Source organism: Rhyacophila brunnea, unplaced genomic scaffold (genome assembly GCF_057557595.1).
Source record: "Rhyacophila brunnea isolate RB1 unplaced genomic scaffold, BYU_Rbru_1.0 scaffold_19, whole genome shotgun sequence".
Lineage (NCBI taxonomy): Eukaryota > Metazoa > Arthropoda > Insecta > Trichoptera > Rhyacophilidae > Rhyacophila > Rhyacophila brunnea.
The window spans coordinates 35,183,130-35,203,260 of record NW_028232848.1 but is presented as its reverse complement, the minus strand read 5'-3'; the positions used below and the strand labels follow the sequence as shown (position 1 = coordinate 35,203,260).

The 20,131-nt window shown below is 34.7% G+C and overlaps 1 protein-coding gene across 2 annotated transcripts in view; it reads left to right on the top strand.

Annotated features, from left to right (window-relative positions):
* LOC147072949 (putative RNA-binding protein EEED8.10) overlaps positions 1 to 20,131 on the top strand; it is a 28,821-nt gene continuing 8,690 nt past the window's right edge. For both annotated transcript variants that reach the window (XR_015070537.1, XM_085945975.1), the window contains exons 1-6: positions 1 to 100; positions 9,137 to 9,228; positions 11,511 to 11,641; positions 16,032 to 16,141; positions 17,515 to 17,591; positions 18,274 to 18,421. Coding sequence is in view for 1 of the 2 variants with exons in the window: in XM_085945975.1 (XP_085802101.1) it covers positions 61 to 100; positions 9,137 to 9,228; positions 11,511 to 11,641; positions 16,032 to 16,141; positions 17,515 to 17,591; positions 18,274 to 18,421 (598 nt within the window). In the remaining variant the exon portion in view is untranslated. The remainder of the gene's footprint in view (positions 101 to 9,136; positions 9,229 to 11,510; positions 11,642 to 16,031; positions 16,142 to 17,514; positions 17,592 to 18,273; positions 18,422 to 20,131) is intronic.

Below are 20,131 nucleotides of genomic sequence, written 5' to 3'. Positions count from 1 at the left end.
ACGTAGTTGCATTTTGACATAATCCAAAATTTTCACCATAGATTTCCACTAAAACACAACATGCAAGCAGATGATGCCGAGAATTGTGCAGCGTTTCTAGGTAACATTTGTTTTATTTACTACGATCATTGAAAAGACTAACAGCAGAATATATTAAAACCCAACTACAGTTTAATTGTAAAATAATTCACAGTACGCTGACACAGTGAGGATTTATTGCACTTTTTTCTTTATTACCGCACACTATACGCGTGCATCATTAATATATTATTGTGATCATTGTCAACATGTGCATTATAATATCTCAAGCGTATGACATTCATAAAATGGGTACGCCTTCATGAAAGTTCACATTCTGCTTTCAGTGAGGTTATTCTAAAATAATTAACCTATTATGCCGCTCCGAAATTAATAATCAATCAAATCAAATCGGTCAAAATTACTAGTCAATTCGATGTTACAGCGCCATTTTTAGATTAATAAAGCCTGAGCATATCTTTTTCCACATGCAACGAGTGGTCCACTGTTCAGCTGTCAGAATCAGATCCCAGATTGCTTGACATATTGATTAGCTACGTCCCCATTTAGTCACTTCAACGCCGACTTCCTCTTCAACTTTTAAATTCTGGTTTTACACCGAGAAGTTTTGTGCATGCGCAGAGGAGATGAATCCGTTTTACTGTCTACATTCGTTCATCACAGCTTACACTTCGTTGAGTCATAGATTATCAATGACATTAATATGGACGAATCATCTGGAAAAGAAAATGACACTCACTTTATTGTCGGGTCTGCCGAATGGCATAATCTGTTCTAACGCCATTACAATAAAGGTGATATTGCTATAAATTCCTGATGCTTTTTGTTGGGTATGCCGAATGGTTCGGTTCGAACGGGTTCGCTCAAATGAACATTGACATTAGAGACACTGCTCTAACGCCATTACAATAAAGGTCATATTGCTATAAATTCCCGATGCGTGATATCGCATAATGGAGATTGCGTGACGTCTACCTATACATGCGAATTTACTTGCTAGCTACTGTATTGAGTGCGTCGTCCATTAATAATGTCATTGTAGATTATACATCGAAATAGATTCGCAGGTGATGAATAAAATTATTCACGGTAATACAGCGCCACCACGAAGCGTACGGGAAACTAGTGTAAAAAGTTAAAAGAAAACAGTAAGATTTGGAATAACAAATACTTAATTATATTAGTTATTTTTTTAAACTTATCACAATCATATTTGTAATAAATAAGCATAATTGAGTGTGTCCTAACGACAAAATCAGTCATGGAACTAGTTTATTGCCATCTATCGGTGTACTTTGTATTACATTAATGATATTTATTCTTGTATGAATATTCACCTCGCAAATAAAACAGTCTATGCCCGAACGTCATGCGAATATTTTGGTTGTCAAAATAAATATTAAAATTATACTAGGCATATTGTAATTACACCAATTTAAGTTGAAGAGATTTAAATTTAATGATATAATATATTTTCTGACTACTGTTCGGAATAATGAGGGCAACAGAATCAAATGAAAACGTCCTTTTTCAGAACTTTACAGGGATGTCAAAGGCGAATTTTGACATGTTGTTGGGAATAGTAAAAAGAAAGATAGAAAAACAAAATACTCGTTTAAGGGATACCGCCCGAAGTAAATTTGTCTATCACCCTTCGGTATTTGCCTACTATCGGTGATTCCTTCATGTCGCTTATGTATTTATTTAAAGTACCTATCAAAGCAGTTTATTTCGATAGGTAGGTACCTAATGCTTGCAGAGGTGCTAAAAGCAATAGGTAGGTAGGTACCTAATTGAATGTTTGAAAGATGACGTCAAGGTAATTGGTTTATTGATATCTATAAGTAGGTACCTACATAATTCCGACCATATCCGATCTTAATAGGATCATATGGTCCTCCACAGAGTAGAGGTTTGTATTAACATATTTTCTTTTTACGAGAAATGGATGTCAGCCACTTGCTCAACCTATTAGGTCTATACCCTGACTCACACACAAATTGAAAAACAATATGTGTACTTGCCAGACCCAGGATTCGAACCTGGGACCCACGGCATGATAGTCCAACACTTAGCCGCGCGGCCACCGTGGGCGTTATACATAATACGACACATCAATACTACAATATGTCATTGAATACTACAACTAGATAATATATACGATACAACACAACAGTGACTCCACGAGGGTTCATTTTTGCTGTAGCCCCAGCTCCACTCCTTGTTGTTTCCTTAGTCTTGTGGAACTCCTTTGAAAAATACGAACTCAAGCTCTCAATTTTATTTTTAACCCCTATTATCGACATGCCATTTAAATCATATGCAAACCACGAGGGTTCATGCTTGTTGTCAGCCCCAGCGCCACGCTTTGTTTCCTTTGTTTTATGGTACTCCTTGGAAAAGAAGAACCGTAAACATTTTATTTTTACCCCTAAAACTGACATTCCAAACTTTCCTGCCAAGAATATGTAGGCATCATTGCGCTTCAGTTTGTTCGTATAGTCTTTATGGTTATATCCCATAATGCACAATGTGCCCTTACTCTCAATAAAATCCATTGTAATCATTTCAGTCAACTAAAATGCATCCATTATGATCAAATAGACTCAAATAAATATATTTATTGACAACGACAACTGACAGCCAACTGCACGAACGACCCGAATCTTACCGAAAAATTACGAAGCTGCTGGGGTGTTGAACAGAAATCCAAGCCGGTCGGATCGCAGTGCGTTAGTACTTTCATCACAAAATGGCGGCCATTTTCAAACCGATTTCAAGGCCGACGACGCATGCCCTGAGCTCAATTCGTGAGACGTATGGAAAAGTCCCGAGTGTAGACCCGGCTATTCGCCTTTTCTCGTTTCAATTTCAATTATAAAAAAATCACAAATCAAATATAGGGTAACTGCATTAGTCCCGGTTCAGTATACGGACAGTTTTGTACAAATATAACGAAAATAAGCAAAGTATGAGAGTTTCATATGAAGGATGACTCACATATTGTGCCTGTATTGTTCCTTGAACAATAACATTATATTTGTCATGCAAAAAGGAATTCATTCAACAGTATTACCTTAGTGGTGGTGTGAGTGGTGACTCAACAAAAAAAATATTAGATTTCTTAAAAAATAATTAGTGAAGGAAGGATTCAAAAAGTACGTTAAAACTATGATTATTTCATTTATTCACTTCAAAGATGTTTCATATTATTCAGTAATATGTTCTTGTATATTATTCAATGATAAAAATAATGTATTATGTTAAATTTAGTTAAATATTTGGTGTCCGGCAACTTAAGTGCAGAATTTTATCTTTTTTTAGTTGTCGGACGCAGTGTCCGGGCACTGAATTTATAAGAGACATTGAGTATTTGTGTGTGTACAGTATCACATCGAGGCTTGCTTGGTTTTATACAAGTTAGAAAAGGACAAACATAGAATTGTAAATATTTTTAGTTTTCGGACACGATTTTATAATTTTGATCATGCTGTCCGGTGACTAAAATTCAATATTGAATGACCGGACAAAGCTATTTTCTAATTAATTACAATATATTTACACAATTATCTCCAATAGCTGGTACGAGTACGTCAAATGCAAGCACCAGTTCATCAAGTGTGAGCAATTTAACATTAAAATCTCATCTTTTTTACCCCAAACCTACCCAATTTGGGAGTAAAAATAGAATAATAAAAGACACTGTCAAAGCACCGAGCGCCATTACTTCGGAAGCGTGGAGGTAGATCATAGAAGAAAAAGTGAAGGATGACAAAAGTACAGCAATTCATAAAAGATGAAAGGAAGAGGAAAAGAGAAGACAAATAAAAAAATAAAAAAAGGAAAGCGAAAAAGGCGATTTTCCAAAATTGTTCAGATGAATTAGAAAGTGATGTTGAGGATGATTTATCAAAGAACATTGGCTGTGATGGATGTGTTCGTTGGTTTCACCTTAAATGCCCGTCAATGTCTATGTTATCTTATAGTGAAGCATCACTAAAAGATTTTTTATGTAATTTTTGTTTAAACTCAGACCTAAATTAATATGTTAATCACCCGTATAATCACTCAGACACCCATATTAAGTTGAACCCCAGTTCCAAGTTTGTAGGTGTTTAGACATTAAGTCGCATATCCAGGCTATTGGGTTGAGGGTATATCACTGAAGCATTTTTTTCTCTGTAAAACTACTGAAGAGTGCTTGATTCAAGCATGGATTTTTTACTCTTAGTTCTCTTTTATATTTATGATTGAAAATACCACTTGAAAACATTTTTTTTTCTTCAGAGAAGGGATTAGGATTAGTATTGAAATTTATTTTAGTGTGTTTGGAAATATAATTATGGTGACTGAGGTGTTGAACCTTTTTAAAATTATCAATGGCAATAATTTAGTTGCCATAATTTTTTTTTTGTAAGCCTGCTTTGCATATTAAAGAACACAAACGAAAGTTACACAGTTTGAGATTTTTTGGATGTAATAAAAATTAATGTCAAAATTTGGTCAACTCACTTGAGATGTTTATTAGTATTACCATTTGATTTATGAAGTTCAGTTTTTTATTTCATTTTGCTTTGCCCAATTTGCACTCAAGATTACTTGGACAGAACTATATGAAAGAAACACATTGAATAAAATAAAAATATATGTTTTTTTTCAAGTTAGCGGTTGCTTGAGTGCTCATTGTGAACTATTTCTGCTTTTATTGCATCACTGTATTAACTAAAATTGTTTAAATGTGAAAAAATATTTTTTTAACACCAAAACTTGTCTTATTTTCTATACGAAATAATCTGTCCGACCACTAAAAATAGTACAGGAAACTAAGATTGTGTGTCCAGAAACTAAAAAAACCAACCATTTTTCTTAACTTGAGAAATATGTTAGAAATTTACCTAAATATAGATTTTTAAAATTTTTATAAACCAAAAGAATATATATTGTAAACATTAATAAAGCATAACATATTTTGTTTTCTTCTAAAGACACGGAGTTTTCTCTCCAAACACCTTACGCCGTTCGAATGTCACGACCCAATCATTGTGAAGCGCGCGTAACTCGCATATTTTGAATATTTCCGACGTAAATCGCGGGATAGAAAAACGTAAATGCGGGTATTAAATGTACTGAAATACATCGGGACTGAAAAAATTACACGCAATTGCAGGGAAAACGTGAATTCCGGGCACGTAAAAACGAGGTTATACTGTAGGTATTGATTTTATATACAATAAATTTAAACATGCCACAAAATTATATTTACATCAATCATCAGTATAATAATTAATTACCATGATATTATTAAAATATATACTTAAATTTTATTTAGATTTACCGACATTGTCATTCACAATTAGGTATATTAATTTATGTTGTGAACGTCTTAAATTAATAATTTGTAATATTCACTACATACAATAAATAAAATTTGAATACTAAGTTATTAGTTTATATTTTCACAATAACTTAATATTTATAATGCTCTCTAAAATTTTAACATTTAAGTATATTATATTATATAAAATAATATGTTTACATAAATAACTATAACTTTGTTTTACCCCCGTAAAAATAAAGAAAATATAATATTTGCGATCTCCGCGTACATAATATTATTACATTACTAATAATAAATGAATTTGTATTTTATAACAAGCAACACCAGCCGCAGCTGTATCGCGCGGTATATTCTACTTAACGTTACCAACATCTAACGTCACCCGAGAACTTTCGGCGAGTCGAAATTCCAACATTTTTACAAAAACACGGGAGTGGGGGGTCGCTGGCAGTTTGAACCTGGCAGACATCTGGCAGGTCGAAAACTGTCCGTCTATGGGCGCAGCAGATTATCTACCAAAGATAACTGTATGGCCGCCATTACGTATTAACTGGCATGTTCAACCTGTTATTAAAACTGTACGTCTATGGCGGCCTTATGAGCATTCTATAGAACAATGACGGGTCATCTGTAAACAACAACGGGAGGGAATGACATTATTAATGGACGACGCACTCAATACAGTAGCTAGCAGTAAATTCGCATGTATAGCTAGACGTCACGCAGTTTCCATTATGCGATATCACGCATCGGGAATTTATAGCAATATGACCTTTATTGTAATGGCGTTAGAACAGTGTTTCTAATGTCAATGTTCATTTGAGCGAACCCGTTCGAACCGAACCATTCGGCAGACCCAACAAAAAGCATCAGGAATTTATAACAATATCACCTTTATTGTAATGGCGTTAGAACAGATTATGCCATTCGGCAGACCCGACAATAAAAAGTCTGTATCATTCAACCTGATTGGGACCGTTTGGTAAATGTCCACGGAAACGCTTTTCTGACGACTAATTAGTGTTACCAGTACTTAAAATTAATTCATAACATATAAGTCTCTAAAACAGAAACATATTTATTGAAACGTCAACTTGTTATGAAATTCTAACCTCCTATCGTTGTCTACAATAATACAAATTCGTATTCATTCATTGTAAATGTACAAAACATAAAGAATGCTTCGTGAATAGGTAGCTATTTAGTTAATTTATAAGATTTATAGGTGTGACAAGTTTTTAAAAATTATTTTTGTTAAGAGCTTTTTATAATTGACCACTTGTTCATGTCGACAGTATGATTTTGTGACTTAGACGACAATCGAACATATTACTTATGAGATTTTGAGATAATAAGACCAAAAGCGGCTTCTTGTTCGTGTATGATTACCTATGAATAATATTATGTATTGATTATTAATCTATAATATACATAATTCAAGTAAACTTCTATGGTGTAAATGTCTAACATATTAATATGAACACCTCACGATATATAAATGCCGAATAATGCTTATCAACACTTTGACAGATTGCCATTAGTCTATGGATCGTCCGAATCGGTTTGACGTTTCATGTCAAACCATTTCTGATGGTCCGAGAACGGTTTGATTTTCAATGATACACTGAACCAAACGTCAAATCTCAAACCATTTCCGGTCAACTTTCTACTCATACAATTTGTATGTATATTGTCTATGGTTTAATTTGATTTGTTTCGTTCAGGTGGAAAGAAACGAACCTAAAGTGAGTGTCATTTTTTTCCCCAGATGTGTCGTCCATATTAATGTCATTGATCGGTTATCTACTTGAGTCGGCATTGGATGTTATTAATTATTGACCAGTATGCATTTTATCTCAAATACATACGTACTTTCAAAAGATGTGTATTGCATCCATTCTTCAAAATACTTTTACAGTGATGTCTCGTAATGCCTTTTATTAATAGCCTTTAAGCTTAAGTGACGGCTGAGGAAGTTCTTAATGAAGAACATAATATTCTAGAGATTATTACATTTAGAATTGATTTTAAATAATGGAACCCATCTCCCATATTTGTAATAAGTCAGCTGCATGTTTGTTTACACAGTAGCCTCTGGAACGTATCCCCCGTACAAGATAATTGGGTATACGTTTCTTTGACCCTAGGAGGCCAATATTTCAGTTGGCATCTGTAAGGATCACCTGTATTTCAATGTAGGTAGATTTCGGTTTTGAGTACATTCGTTATCGCACAATATTAGCCCGTTTACACGTGCATGGATTTACTGTTGACAGTAAGCATTATCGCGGCATAACAAGAAAATCTATGGGTGTATGTATTATCCTGCGGTTGGCAAGATTGCATGCATGAATCAAAACAGTTTGGAAGCTTCTGAATCTTCATGCGACAGTAGGATTTTTTTCGATCTGTGCCTGTAGTAGAACGATAGTGGCGAACCTGCCGGCAAAAAAACCAACTACGAACGATTTTTCAGGTTGACCGATTTTCACTACCTGTCAAATAGTACGAAATAGTACCATAAAGTGACATAGCGTCTCGCTCACTCTTAAAGAATGATTTGGAGAGACAGTCAGCACTTTTACGTGTAAACAGTTATTGAACATATATTATTTTGAAAAAAACACTTTCTGATAGAGTATATAATAACCAATAGAAAAAATCTTTTTTGAAAAAAGTAAGTCACCCCGACGGGGAATCGAACCCTGTATCTCCCGAGTATACGCCTCATCCGTCGCATTAAGCCATTATGCTACGGCGTGACATACTAATAGCGAACAAATATACCTACTTTGATTTAAGAAACAAAAATCGATTGCCAAAGTAGCTGATTTGGAAGGAACGCTGATGGGTAGGTATAGAAATTGACCAATAGTTTAAAAAAGATTTTTTCTATTGGTTATTATATACTCTATCAGAAAGTGTTTTTTTCAAAATAATATATGTTCAATAATCAGAATGATATATTCTTAAATCTTGTGAATTATTCGTTGAATAAAAGAAATAGTTAATTATAAACAGTTATTGTTACGATAGTTTAAAATACGCACGATTGCTGCCGGTAAATCCATGCACGTGTACAGGCGCTATAAGTACGTTGTAGAGAAAAGTCCAAAATGATGTATAGAAATTAATGCCATGTATGCCATGACATGAAACTGTAAACTTCGAGGGTAGTGCTAGTTATAACTCGTACTTTGAATGCAATATCGTAAACTATTTGTAGAAAATGATGATTGTTGCATATTGAAATAAATGGGCTTATAGTGCCGCAGATGTCCGCATGAGCTTTTAAAATTTTTTTTTTACATTTTAAGTTTATTCCGTGTAGACAATTATATTATTAAATACCTTTTTTTGTCACCCCAGATGCTTTTCGATCCAATAATTGTTAATTTGAAGTTTGATATTTTCCTACATTTCGATGCATCATTATCACGCACTAAGATTGTGTTAGGTTAGATTAGTTTACGTTGGGTTTCGTCTAAAAAGAAAGTTATAAAAGCTCATGCAGACTTCTACGGCACTATTTCCATAAATGGTAATAATTTTATATGTAGGTAATCATAAATCTTCATTTATTTCAAACAGGTTACCGCATTGAATTTGAAAATAATCAATAACTAGCACTATTATGGTAATTTGAAATCCAGTGCCACGGTCTGAATATAGTCAGCCTTAATCTTGGCCATACCAGCCATCTATTTGGAAATTTTCTTATTGTTCTTGATACCTACTGATATTGATGTATTTTTACAGCTGGACACTCTTGGTTGATGGATGAACTAAAAATCTATACAGAGGATCGAATACCAATTCGAACCTTACACGTCAGTAACCTGCCAAGACATGTAAGCGATGTTCACAATTTCACCGTTATTTATATGCAATCGAGTATCTCACCTAAAGTCTTTTGTCATTTTCACTCGTAGAACGTTAGATTGAACAAGATTAGAATCCAATCAGAGATGTTACCAGTGGCGGCCGGTCAAAGCCGGCTCGCACATCACAACTCGCCTTGTGTGCCTGACGGCCATAAATCAAAACTTCCAAGACCGCCGGCGAATGTTGCATGATACAACCTCGCACATCTGCCTAGCGGCAAACGTCAAACACGAAAAAGGAGAAGTCTCTCGTCTGCCATTTTTATTGTGTTGATTGTATGAACAAACGTCAAACGCGGTGACCAGCGATGAGCGAGCAATAACAGTGTAGACAGAGACAGAAATGGCCGATTGTGCGGCTGTGCGCATGCGCGGAGTTGACATTTTTCTATATCGACATGCAGGCTCTAGCAAACGCAATTCGTCGCATGCAGGAGCGTCGCAGCGTTGCAGTTGCATTGGCCAATCTGCGAAGCTCCATTTGATAACGTTTGTTTCTTGGTTTACGATGACGTCACATCGAAGAATTCGTCGTAAGATGCATGCTGCGAGTTCTGATGTGCGAGCCCTCTAACATACGAGTACACTCCACCGCTTGCATTTTTTTTGAAATAATGCTCAACATCGTTCATCATTTTTCTTCATAGTTTTTCAATGTTATCACTCGGTGATTGTATTGCGAACTATAACCAATATCAGTCACTACTTACAGCATACGTCATTTGAGCGGAGTTCAACTGCGCTTTTACGATATATTTAGTTTATGTAAAATTAACACTAAACCATTTAAAACATCGGAAACCTTGTAAATCGTTTTCGTCATGAGCAAATTTATACTCAATATCAGTCGTTGTCCAAAAACATGACATAATTTTGGTCCGAGAACAAAGCAATTGTAATATGAATAATTACTTGCTTTCCAAGCATGACAAATAGCAGATATATATAGCAATTTCGTATGTGAAGTGCATGTTTTTGTTCACCCCTCCGAAATCAATGTTGGGAACCACCGGCCGCCACTGAATGTTACTGGATTTTATTGTTTTGGGGGTAATTTTAATGATCACCATTTACCTGAAGATTTATTCGATGACGCTACAGTACATTAGGGCAGTGCTCCGGAACCTTTTGTCACCCACGGCACACTAAAGATCTTCCCAGAATTCTGCGGCACACCGCACGTAAAACAATTTATACACCAAAACATGAACCCCACATCCTGAAGGGAGATTTTAGGCCAGGATTTTCGGCACCCCCCCTACCTATCGCTTAGGTTAAAGACAGTGTGATACTTTAAAATAGCATTTTTCAAATGGTGTTCGAGGTAAAATTAATGGTATTGATGTTTAGCAATTTTTTGTATTTATTAATACATCCACTTGAATTATGGTTAGTTGTCCGGTTAAGAATAGTTATTTATCGACTATGGACGTAATAACAATAAATTGTATCCCACAATCGTTCGTTTTAAAATATTAATGCCAGCAAAGAAAAATAGAGCCGCAGGCGACTTTTTTTACTATTAGAGTAAATTTGTAATTTGGGTTTATCTCACTTATCTGATTGACCAGCGACGGCGGCCCCCCCCTGAGCCTGTTCCCCCAGGCTAGAGCCCCGTCAGCCACACAACTTATAGGGGCCATGGACAAAAATTACATTTCTTTATGTTTTTTTATTTGATAAATAATTAAATATACATAACACACGACGAAGAACCAAATGTATATATTTCCATGTACAGTCAAACTTGGTTATTACGAGGAAGATGGGACCGACTGAATTTGCTCGTTATAAGCATTACTCGTTATAAGCATTACTCGTTATATCGTTATATAGCATTTTTAGCGCCACATTCTATTTAAGGATAGAACATAAAAAATCTGAAAACCATCGTAAAGCATGGCATTCATAAACTACAAACCATATGCGAGGATACTTTTTCAATGTTATCGGCTAAAACACCAATTAGGTACTTAGACACATAATTAGTGTCATAAACGTAATCTGATCCCGGCAGCATCTGTCAGTTAACTGCCTGAGTGAATAAATGTATGGAGAAAATCATTGAAAAGTCAAAGAATGTTTCCTCACTACATCGGAGATCTCGCTATTTCCGTGATCGTAATAAACCAAGTTCAACTGTATATGCCTATTTTTAGGACTGCCTAGCAGTGTTATTGTACCTCACTAATATTACTTAATTATGTTTTTTTCTGTTGTAATTATGTTATGTTTTTTTCTGTATCCAGATAACGAAGCCCACACTCCACCTCATTTTCGGTACATTTGGCAAGATAACATCATGTTACATCAAATTTAAATGGCCGAATGTAGCTCATTATGCATTTGTAACATTCAGCGATCCAGAAGATGCAAAAAAGTATGTACCGAGTTATCATTCATCTACATTGTTATTCCTCACAAAACTACTTACACACTAAACCTCACAAATTTAATTTTTTTTTCTTTTTAAAACTGTCTAATTTTAGTTACAGCCCACGATGGCCGCGCGGCTTAAGAGCATACATAAGTGAATCGGCAAATAAAATAAAATAAAAGAAAAAAGACAATAAAATAAAAGACAGTCGAGGTGTGAGCACGTCAATTTGTTTTGTGATGGTGTCGGAGGAATATAATCTTAAATCGTGTAAAGATGACTAAAAAACGTTCCGCATGTACTTGAAAAAGAAAACATGTCAATGAATATACTATTATTATTATGAATATAACAATAAATATAATATTATTATTATGAATATAACAATAAATATAATATTAAAAGGATGCATGTTGAATTTCTATGACAAATTATATTTCGCTCGGCTCACGTAATTTGCACAATTCGCGCATCGCCTAGTCACGATCTTTTTAAACCATGCCTCAGCTGAAGTATAGCATTAAGCGTCAGCCTATTACATCGTAGGACCCAGGTTCGAATTCTGGGTCTGGCAAGTACACATAATATTGTTTTTCAATTTGTGTATGACTCAGTGTATGTAGCTAATAGGTTGAGCAAGTGGCTGCCATCCATTTCTCGTAAAAACAAAAATCTGTTAATACAAAACTTCCACTCTGTGAAGGCCTATATGATCTTATTAGGATCGGACATGGTCGGATAATTCTAGTTTTCAATGCAAGTTTGAAATTTAAAAAAATAAAACAACGAAGAAACTATAAAATGACAACGATTCCAGCGCTTTTATTCCAATAGTACCCACCACAAGTGCAATGTATAGCGCCAGGTTTTACCTTGGTTACTTTGGGCAAATATGCAAAATATAAGAAGCGTGCACATTTGGTTGTAATATAATATATAGATAGCGGAGGGGGGGGGGGAATAATCACATAAGTCAATATTGCATGTTTTTCAGGATGCAGTCTGGTGATATTTTTTAAAAGAAATCTTTCCCTAATTTTTAAAAATTATCATTTAATACAATAATACTTAACCCTTTTACTCCTAGCTGATTTAGCCTAGCATATCGTCGCTATAGGATTTGTTTCCCGAATAGACCAAATGTCAATTTTACAGGAGACGAAAAACAAATTTCACTGTCGTATATTTTAATATCAGTAGATGTATCAATCATTCTTTCTATACTGTATGATTGCAACATTATCTAAGAATAGATTCCAAGAATAATATACTGGTATAAATCATTAAATGCACAGAAAATGCGTTTTATTTACAAGTACTCACTGTGGATATTCGGGAAATTTTTAGCGCTCTCTCAGAATAATGGATATTCGGGACAAAACATGGACGTTCGGGATTTAAGACCGTAGCGTATTGCTGCACGGCCCATAGATTACTGAGTGGTCAAAAAGTACGCGCCTCAAATTTTATATTTATTTACACGATAATTGTTAATAATTACCTCTACTATTTAAATACTTAATGATCGTAATTACCCAAGTTCGTATGTAATAATGACACGAGGCAATCGCTTTTTTCGTTTTTTTTTCTTCGGATTAAGTAATAAAATAGTTTTTAAGTAATTAACTATTTTTTTATTGAACGAATATTTCACAAGATTTAAGAATGCACCTTTCTAATAATTGAACATACTTACATATTTTTTTTAAATCACTTCTGAGAAAATATATTATAAGGTATATACTACTTCAATTACTAACCGACGTCACGGTCATTTCTCCAATATTTTATGATGGTACTTACTCGTACTTGCTAACAATTTTATATTTATACTTTTTCCAAAAAAAAATATCTATTTATATATATATATCTGTATATTATTATATATATATATATTTCTATAATTGACAATTAAACTTATTACAAACCACCAAATAAATATTATATATTTACTATTGTAAGTAACAACAACACAAAATAATAGCATGTATAAATTAATTACCATTGGCTGCTAATATTAGGTAGGTACCAATATCCTAAGTATATAATATCCACCAAATAAATAGTTACTAACATACATATTAAATTAAAATATTAATTATCAGCGCATTCAAAAATAAATAATAGCATCGCCTTTATTTTCATAGAAATAATAAAGACAAACAATGTTTGATTAATAATAATTTGAAATAATAATTATTTTTTACGTCATAGTAGTTGCCGGGTCATACTGTAGAATTCATATAACCGTTGGGATTTTGTGTCATTTATCAAAACAAAATGCAGTTATTTAGGTTAAAATACTCACTTCCACAACTCTATTGTAAGTTCAGGGCGAACTGGTGATGAATCAGCTATGAATGATCTCTTCAAATTTGATGAATTCACTATTAAAACAATAGTAACGTTAAAAACAATATCAATAAGACGAAATTTGAAAGAAGTCTCCAGACGGCGGAAAAATATGAAAGTGGGCGTGATTGTTTTAGAGCTAGACAGCGTGAATGTGGGAGCGAGATGCACGGCGCGAGCGCGGTTTGATTGGCTAAAGTCATATTCGGGAAATAAACACTCAGCCAGAGATATATTTCGACCGAAATTAACTTGGATATTCAGGTACGAATAGTTGGACATTCGGGAGAACACCACGGAGTAATTGTAACTTAACATGGCGTATTCGGGTTTTTTAAAAAAATATCTCTGTTCCTAGATAAAAATATATTGTTTTTATAAATGATTTCGGTAGAGTTCGATAAAATAAATTGAACTGCATTAAAATGTCGATTTCGACAAAAATGGATATTCGGGAAACAAATCCTATAGCGACGATATGTGAAAACTCCCAAGCGTTTTTTGCTAAAAAATCGTCAATTTGGTTTTTTTATAATAAATAATTCTACACTTGTTTTAAAAATTTGAAACATTTTTGGGTGTTCTCAATGGTGTATAAAGCAATAATAAATAATATTGTTTACATCAATAAAACAAAAGAAAAAAAAATAATGTATCAATATTTATTTAGAAATGAACGGATAAAACTATGTTTGAACTACAAAACAAGTGTGACAACATTTTTTTATTTATAATTGATATAAAAAAAAATTTTTATAGTATGATCTATTCTTATCCGGTAACAGAAAAAAAATAAACATATTATTTCTCTATGAAATAGAATTTTTATAAAGTAATCAAAAAAAATCATATAGTGTCTAGGTATTTAAGAATATTATTCAATTCACGAAATCGCAAGAGAATTCGATACAGTATCGAGGACTAACTGATATGGGAATGAAATAATTTCAAATAAAAATAATTTTCAAAGCACTAAATCAATTATAATAATATTCATGTATTTTTTCACCATCCTACCAAAAGAAGAGTGGGCATCCATTGTTTGTTCAGTCAGTTCGTAAAAATCACAAAATTCATTTTGTAAAGTGAAAAGTAATATGAATCATAAAACAACTAAAAGAAATATTAGAACTTAAAATGTGTCATAAAAATAATGTTTTATTATTTTTATGACCCTCTTTGGTCTCCAGCTCCACAGCAAGAGCAATTATGACTTGTGAGTTATTAGGGTATGACACAATTATAAACAAGTGCTACACTAAAATAAATATTAGTCACACCTAACACAGAGCGAATATAGTGCTTTGTCTACACCAGACGAAATATGACAGGAAAAAATTTGGAATAAATCGTAAATTTGGTTCCAAACTTTCGGCCGTGAGTTATTAGGGTATGACACAATTATAAACAAGTGTAACACTAAAATAAATATTAGTCACACCTAACACAGAGCGAATATAGTGCTTTGTCTAGACCAGACGAAATATGATGGGAAAAAATTTGGAATAAATCGTAAATTTGGTTCCAAACTTTCGGCCGTGAGTTATTAGGGTATGACACAATTATAAACAAGTGTGATACTAAAATAAATATTAGTCACACCTAACACAGAGCGAATATAGTGCTTTGTCTACACCAGACGAAATATGACGGGAAAAAATTTGGAATAAATCGTTAATTTGGTTCCAAACTTTCGGCCGATGGATCGGCCCAAATGGAGTTTTCGCATAGGTATGGTGGGCCGAAATATCGGCCGAATAGGAGTAAAAGGGTTAAATACATCATAAAGAGTGCACACTATCCATTGTCAGTCATACTTATTTGTTTTCATTGAACTAAGAATACAAATTGCAGATCACATTATATCACACTTGAAACGAGTAATGTAATTCAGCTTCTACTAAAAATTTATTATAAATTGAAGAAATGACATTCAAGTTATTCATTTGGCTCGTGTGGTTAAAAATACCACGCCGCTTTGTGAGATTCTTTTAACATGTCTTCTGATATGCTCTGTATTCATAGCAATTTTCGTTTACAGGGCACAGCTCACAATTCTCCAAATAGGAAAGAAGAAATTGTGTGTCTCGCCTGCAGATTCCTGGCACCAGCCCAGAGTTCCCTATAATAAATATGTACCCCACGAAAATGGTATTTATCTTTCATCATTCAATTATTAATAATTAATGTATCAACAGTAATCTTTTCTTTGCTAAGAGGTTCAGAAAGTACTGTCCGACAACAAGAAATCGGCGATACCAGGAAGTCGCTGTAGTCGCATATAGTAGACTTCTCAATGACGTACCTGTCATGGCGGCAACACGTACTAGAGGCGTGTTTAAATAATGTATCGGTTCTCTTTTCAGATGCGACTCCCTTTCTTCTTCGCCATAAACCAAAAATTTACTAATATTAATTCTAGCATCACTTCTGATTGTTTTAGATATATTTTTATTATAAAATGCTTCACATTATGTAAATTGATAGATCCGTTCACCACGGGAGCGTAAAATGAAATGATAAATTTGGGGGCGTTCCCCATTTGAAAAGGGAACTGCGATTAGCTTTACTGGAGGGGGTTGTTGGTTCACAGTTTTGACACGTGGACAAAAGGTTCTGTAGTCAATTGAAGCGTATTGTAACTTCCTGGATATATCACTACACATTGATATTCAATAGGAAATCCATAGGAGAAAATAACAATGCATAAATTGTATTAAATTCTACAGGATATCTTTTAAGTCAATAGCGATTTCAGTTATATTATAACACTTGTCTACGCTTAGGCCTTATCCAGATGGCGCGTAAAGACTCGCGCGCATTTTAGGTTCAAGTAACCCCATTGAGCCGTCCACATGTACTCTCGGTATGACGTCTGTCGCACGACAAGCGTAAGCGACCGCTGGACTCTCAACAATGCGGTGTTTTTCCAAAATGAATTAAGACTGCTTCGAACTCAAAACGACAGTTTTCTGGCAATTTCTAAAATAAATTATATCACCTAGGTTGTAGAAAGGCAAGAATACATGTTGCCAGTTATCGCGACATAAATCTCAAAGGAACCGTGTGTTATGATTGAGTTGTTGGCTTTTCTTCTCGCACTCGCGTTTTTTTTTTATGCCGATTCAAAACGTCACTTCTAAATCGCGTCATATGACTGCAGCACACATTTGGTACTAGAGCGTAAAGTGCAAAGCACAGTGAGACGCCCGCCATCTGGACAAGGTCTTAAGTATACAACTCACAGTATGAGACAGCATGATCTCTCTTATTATGGAAATACATAATATAAGTGATTCGTAAAGTAAACTCAAAGACTGATGAAAACCTTTTCTATAAACGTCCAAATACATGAAACTGAAGCAAGGTTACTAAGCCTAGCGATTAAACTATCTGTAAATCATTTCGCATTGCTGATTAATTTGTAACGAAATAGACACGATTATCGCTTGTATCTGTCAAAGACTACAAACTTAATTTGGTGCAGGTGATTGTAATATATTAATTGCTTTTGTGAATTACAGGTCAGTTTTCTACGTCCTCACCCACGGGTGAATCTAAAGCACCTGATAATGACACGCACCAAGCAATTACCGAGGAGGTGAGTACTAATTCCAGTGTTTCATTTGATTTTTTTTAACCAATTTCTTTTCCGCTTGTGACTTGTATTATGATTCCAATTCCATTCTTAAACCTGCAAAAATACGTCACACCTACCATCCTTATTATTATTGTCACAATCACGGGTCATCAGCAGACCGTGATTTAACGACATTCAATTATTCGACAACGAGAGAGTCGACTTGCGACAGTGTGGCCACCGTTTAAGCAAGAACTCAATACGAGTCTCAGTACGAGCTAAATAAATCAGTCACAGGCACAGGGTGTCTGATCATACATACAAAAGTCATCATCATTCATATTAACCCAAGTGTAAAATTATTTACATACTAGTGTGTGAGTGCATGACCCGGCACTAGTTCCAGCATGTGCCATCCCTCTCAACATCAAAAGTCAGTACCTGGCATCCTGTTTAAATCGTCCCCCCCCCATCCAGAATCCACAACCATTCTTCAAAATTACAGTCCACAAAAGCTCAACCAAAGATTAAAAAATGGCAGCCATTGTGTGTCAAAAAATCAAAATACCAACGATGTTAATATTCATGGAGTTTACCAAGTTAACCATGCTCGATGCAGAAATAATGTACATAAAAGGCTCCTTCTATTTGTAATTCAAATTTTTTGGGTGTCACGATATATATGTATTTTTTTTTGTTCCAGACTGAAAATGAAGACCAGCAAAATATTCTTGATAGTTTGAACCATGATTGCATCATGAAAGTCTTCTCTTATTTGAGTTTGAAAGATTTAATACGGTCGGAAAGAGTTAGCAAAAGATGGTCATCATTCGTGGGCGATAGTCTGCAGTGTGAGTTATTTCTTTTCGTGAATATTAATTCCTCGTATTATTATTATTGGCCGTCTGTAGTAGTAAACCTTGTTCTATAACAGTATTTCCTAAATAGATTCTGCGGCCGTTACTCGCTTTTGCAATGCGCACTGACATTCAAATCGACACTAACATAATCATAACTCAGTAATGTCACCAAAGCATTGATAATCCACAGAGCCTCAAAATATATGAAAGTGAATCTGAAAAAAGACTGAGGCTAATAATTTAGTTACTATGGTAGCACTGGGATAAAAACATTGAGCCAATGGAATTGTATAAAATGCAAACAATAGAATATCTTTTCTTCCCGTTCTTCATATTCTAACATATCACTTAACATCCGAAAAGAGCTACATGTGATAGATATATCACATTTATCACTACGTACACATTCGGGCAGTTAATTATGTAAATAAGCTAACTGTCTGAACTGTCAAAAAGTGCTATCTTCTAACACCACCTCTCTTGGCTATGTTAACTTTTTGAGCGAGACAGAGTACATTAATTTCACAAATTGAGAATTGATATGCAAGATCTGACTGTTTTGAAATATGGCTACGTTACGGCTGTCGTCTTAATTTTTAGATCCCCGTGTGCTGCCAAATATCGAGTGGCTAGTAGTAGCTAGTAGTAACATAATATTTGTTTTACTGCAATTACATTGCAAAATTGTAGGTTATGTTGATATGTCTGATGTGTCGATACAAAATTCTTGGGTTCGGGTGTATCCGCCAGCACAAACATACCTGAATTTGACCAACATGTCTACCAACCTAAATTTTTGCCGTATTACGAATTAACCAATTATTGTAGATCGCCGTTGATAACCGCCTTGCGTATGGAATGCGTTCGGTGTTAATTTGGATCAATGAAAATAATGAAAACGTGCTAAAGTGATATCTGTAACTGTCCAAAGCCGATTCCCTCCATCTTGTACAAGGTCGACCAGGTCTTCGTTCGCCTTCTGGCTTCCCGAATGTCTACCATCTAAGGTGGCCCAATTTGATGGACCGTACAAAGCATATAGCTCGTAATTGTATCTTCGTCTCCACCCGAACTGTGTTTCATTGATGGGTCCGAAGATACCATGCAGCACGCTCTGTTCAAATGAGCCCAACACTTTACACGCTTTTAGTCATGCACCAAGTCGCCAGCCACATACGGTCTTATTATTTTTTCGTACAAGATGCATTTCAAGTGTAATGCCTTGGAACTTAGCACCTACATTAGACCAAAACGACATTTGTTACTTAGCACAATAAATCTCATATTCAACTGGAACTAAAACTAACTCCATATTATTACTATAAAACAAACTTGTCACCATTTCTGTCCTTCACTATACCATCTTTATAACCGGGGAGAAAGAGAGAGCATTGACGCCAATGACAGTTGAGTGTATCACGGCTCGACATACGTGTATTATGCTATCTCGCTCGCACGCATTTAATGTCAATAGTATTGAAAGTCTACCAACTAGCGAGCGATTCGCGATCGCATGCGTTCAAACAAGTTTATTGGGCCACTCGTACTGAGTATGGGTAGTTGCATCCGAGACTTGAGTACACAAATTGGCATTTCCAAATCACCTCTAGTCGGGTTCCCTTGATACAACCATATGTTTGGTTTTCTCCACATTAACAGTGGGTCCTAGCGTGCTGACGTTTTTCTCAAGGTCCGCAACTA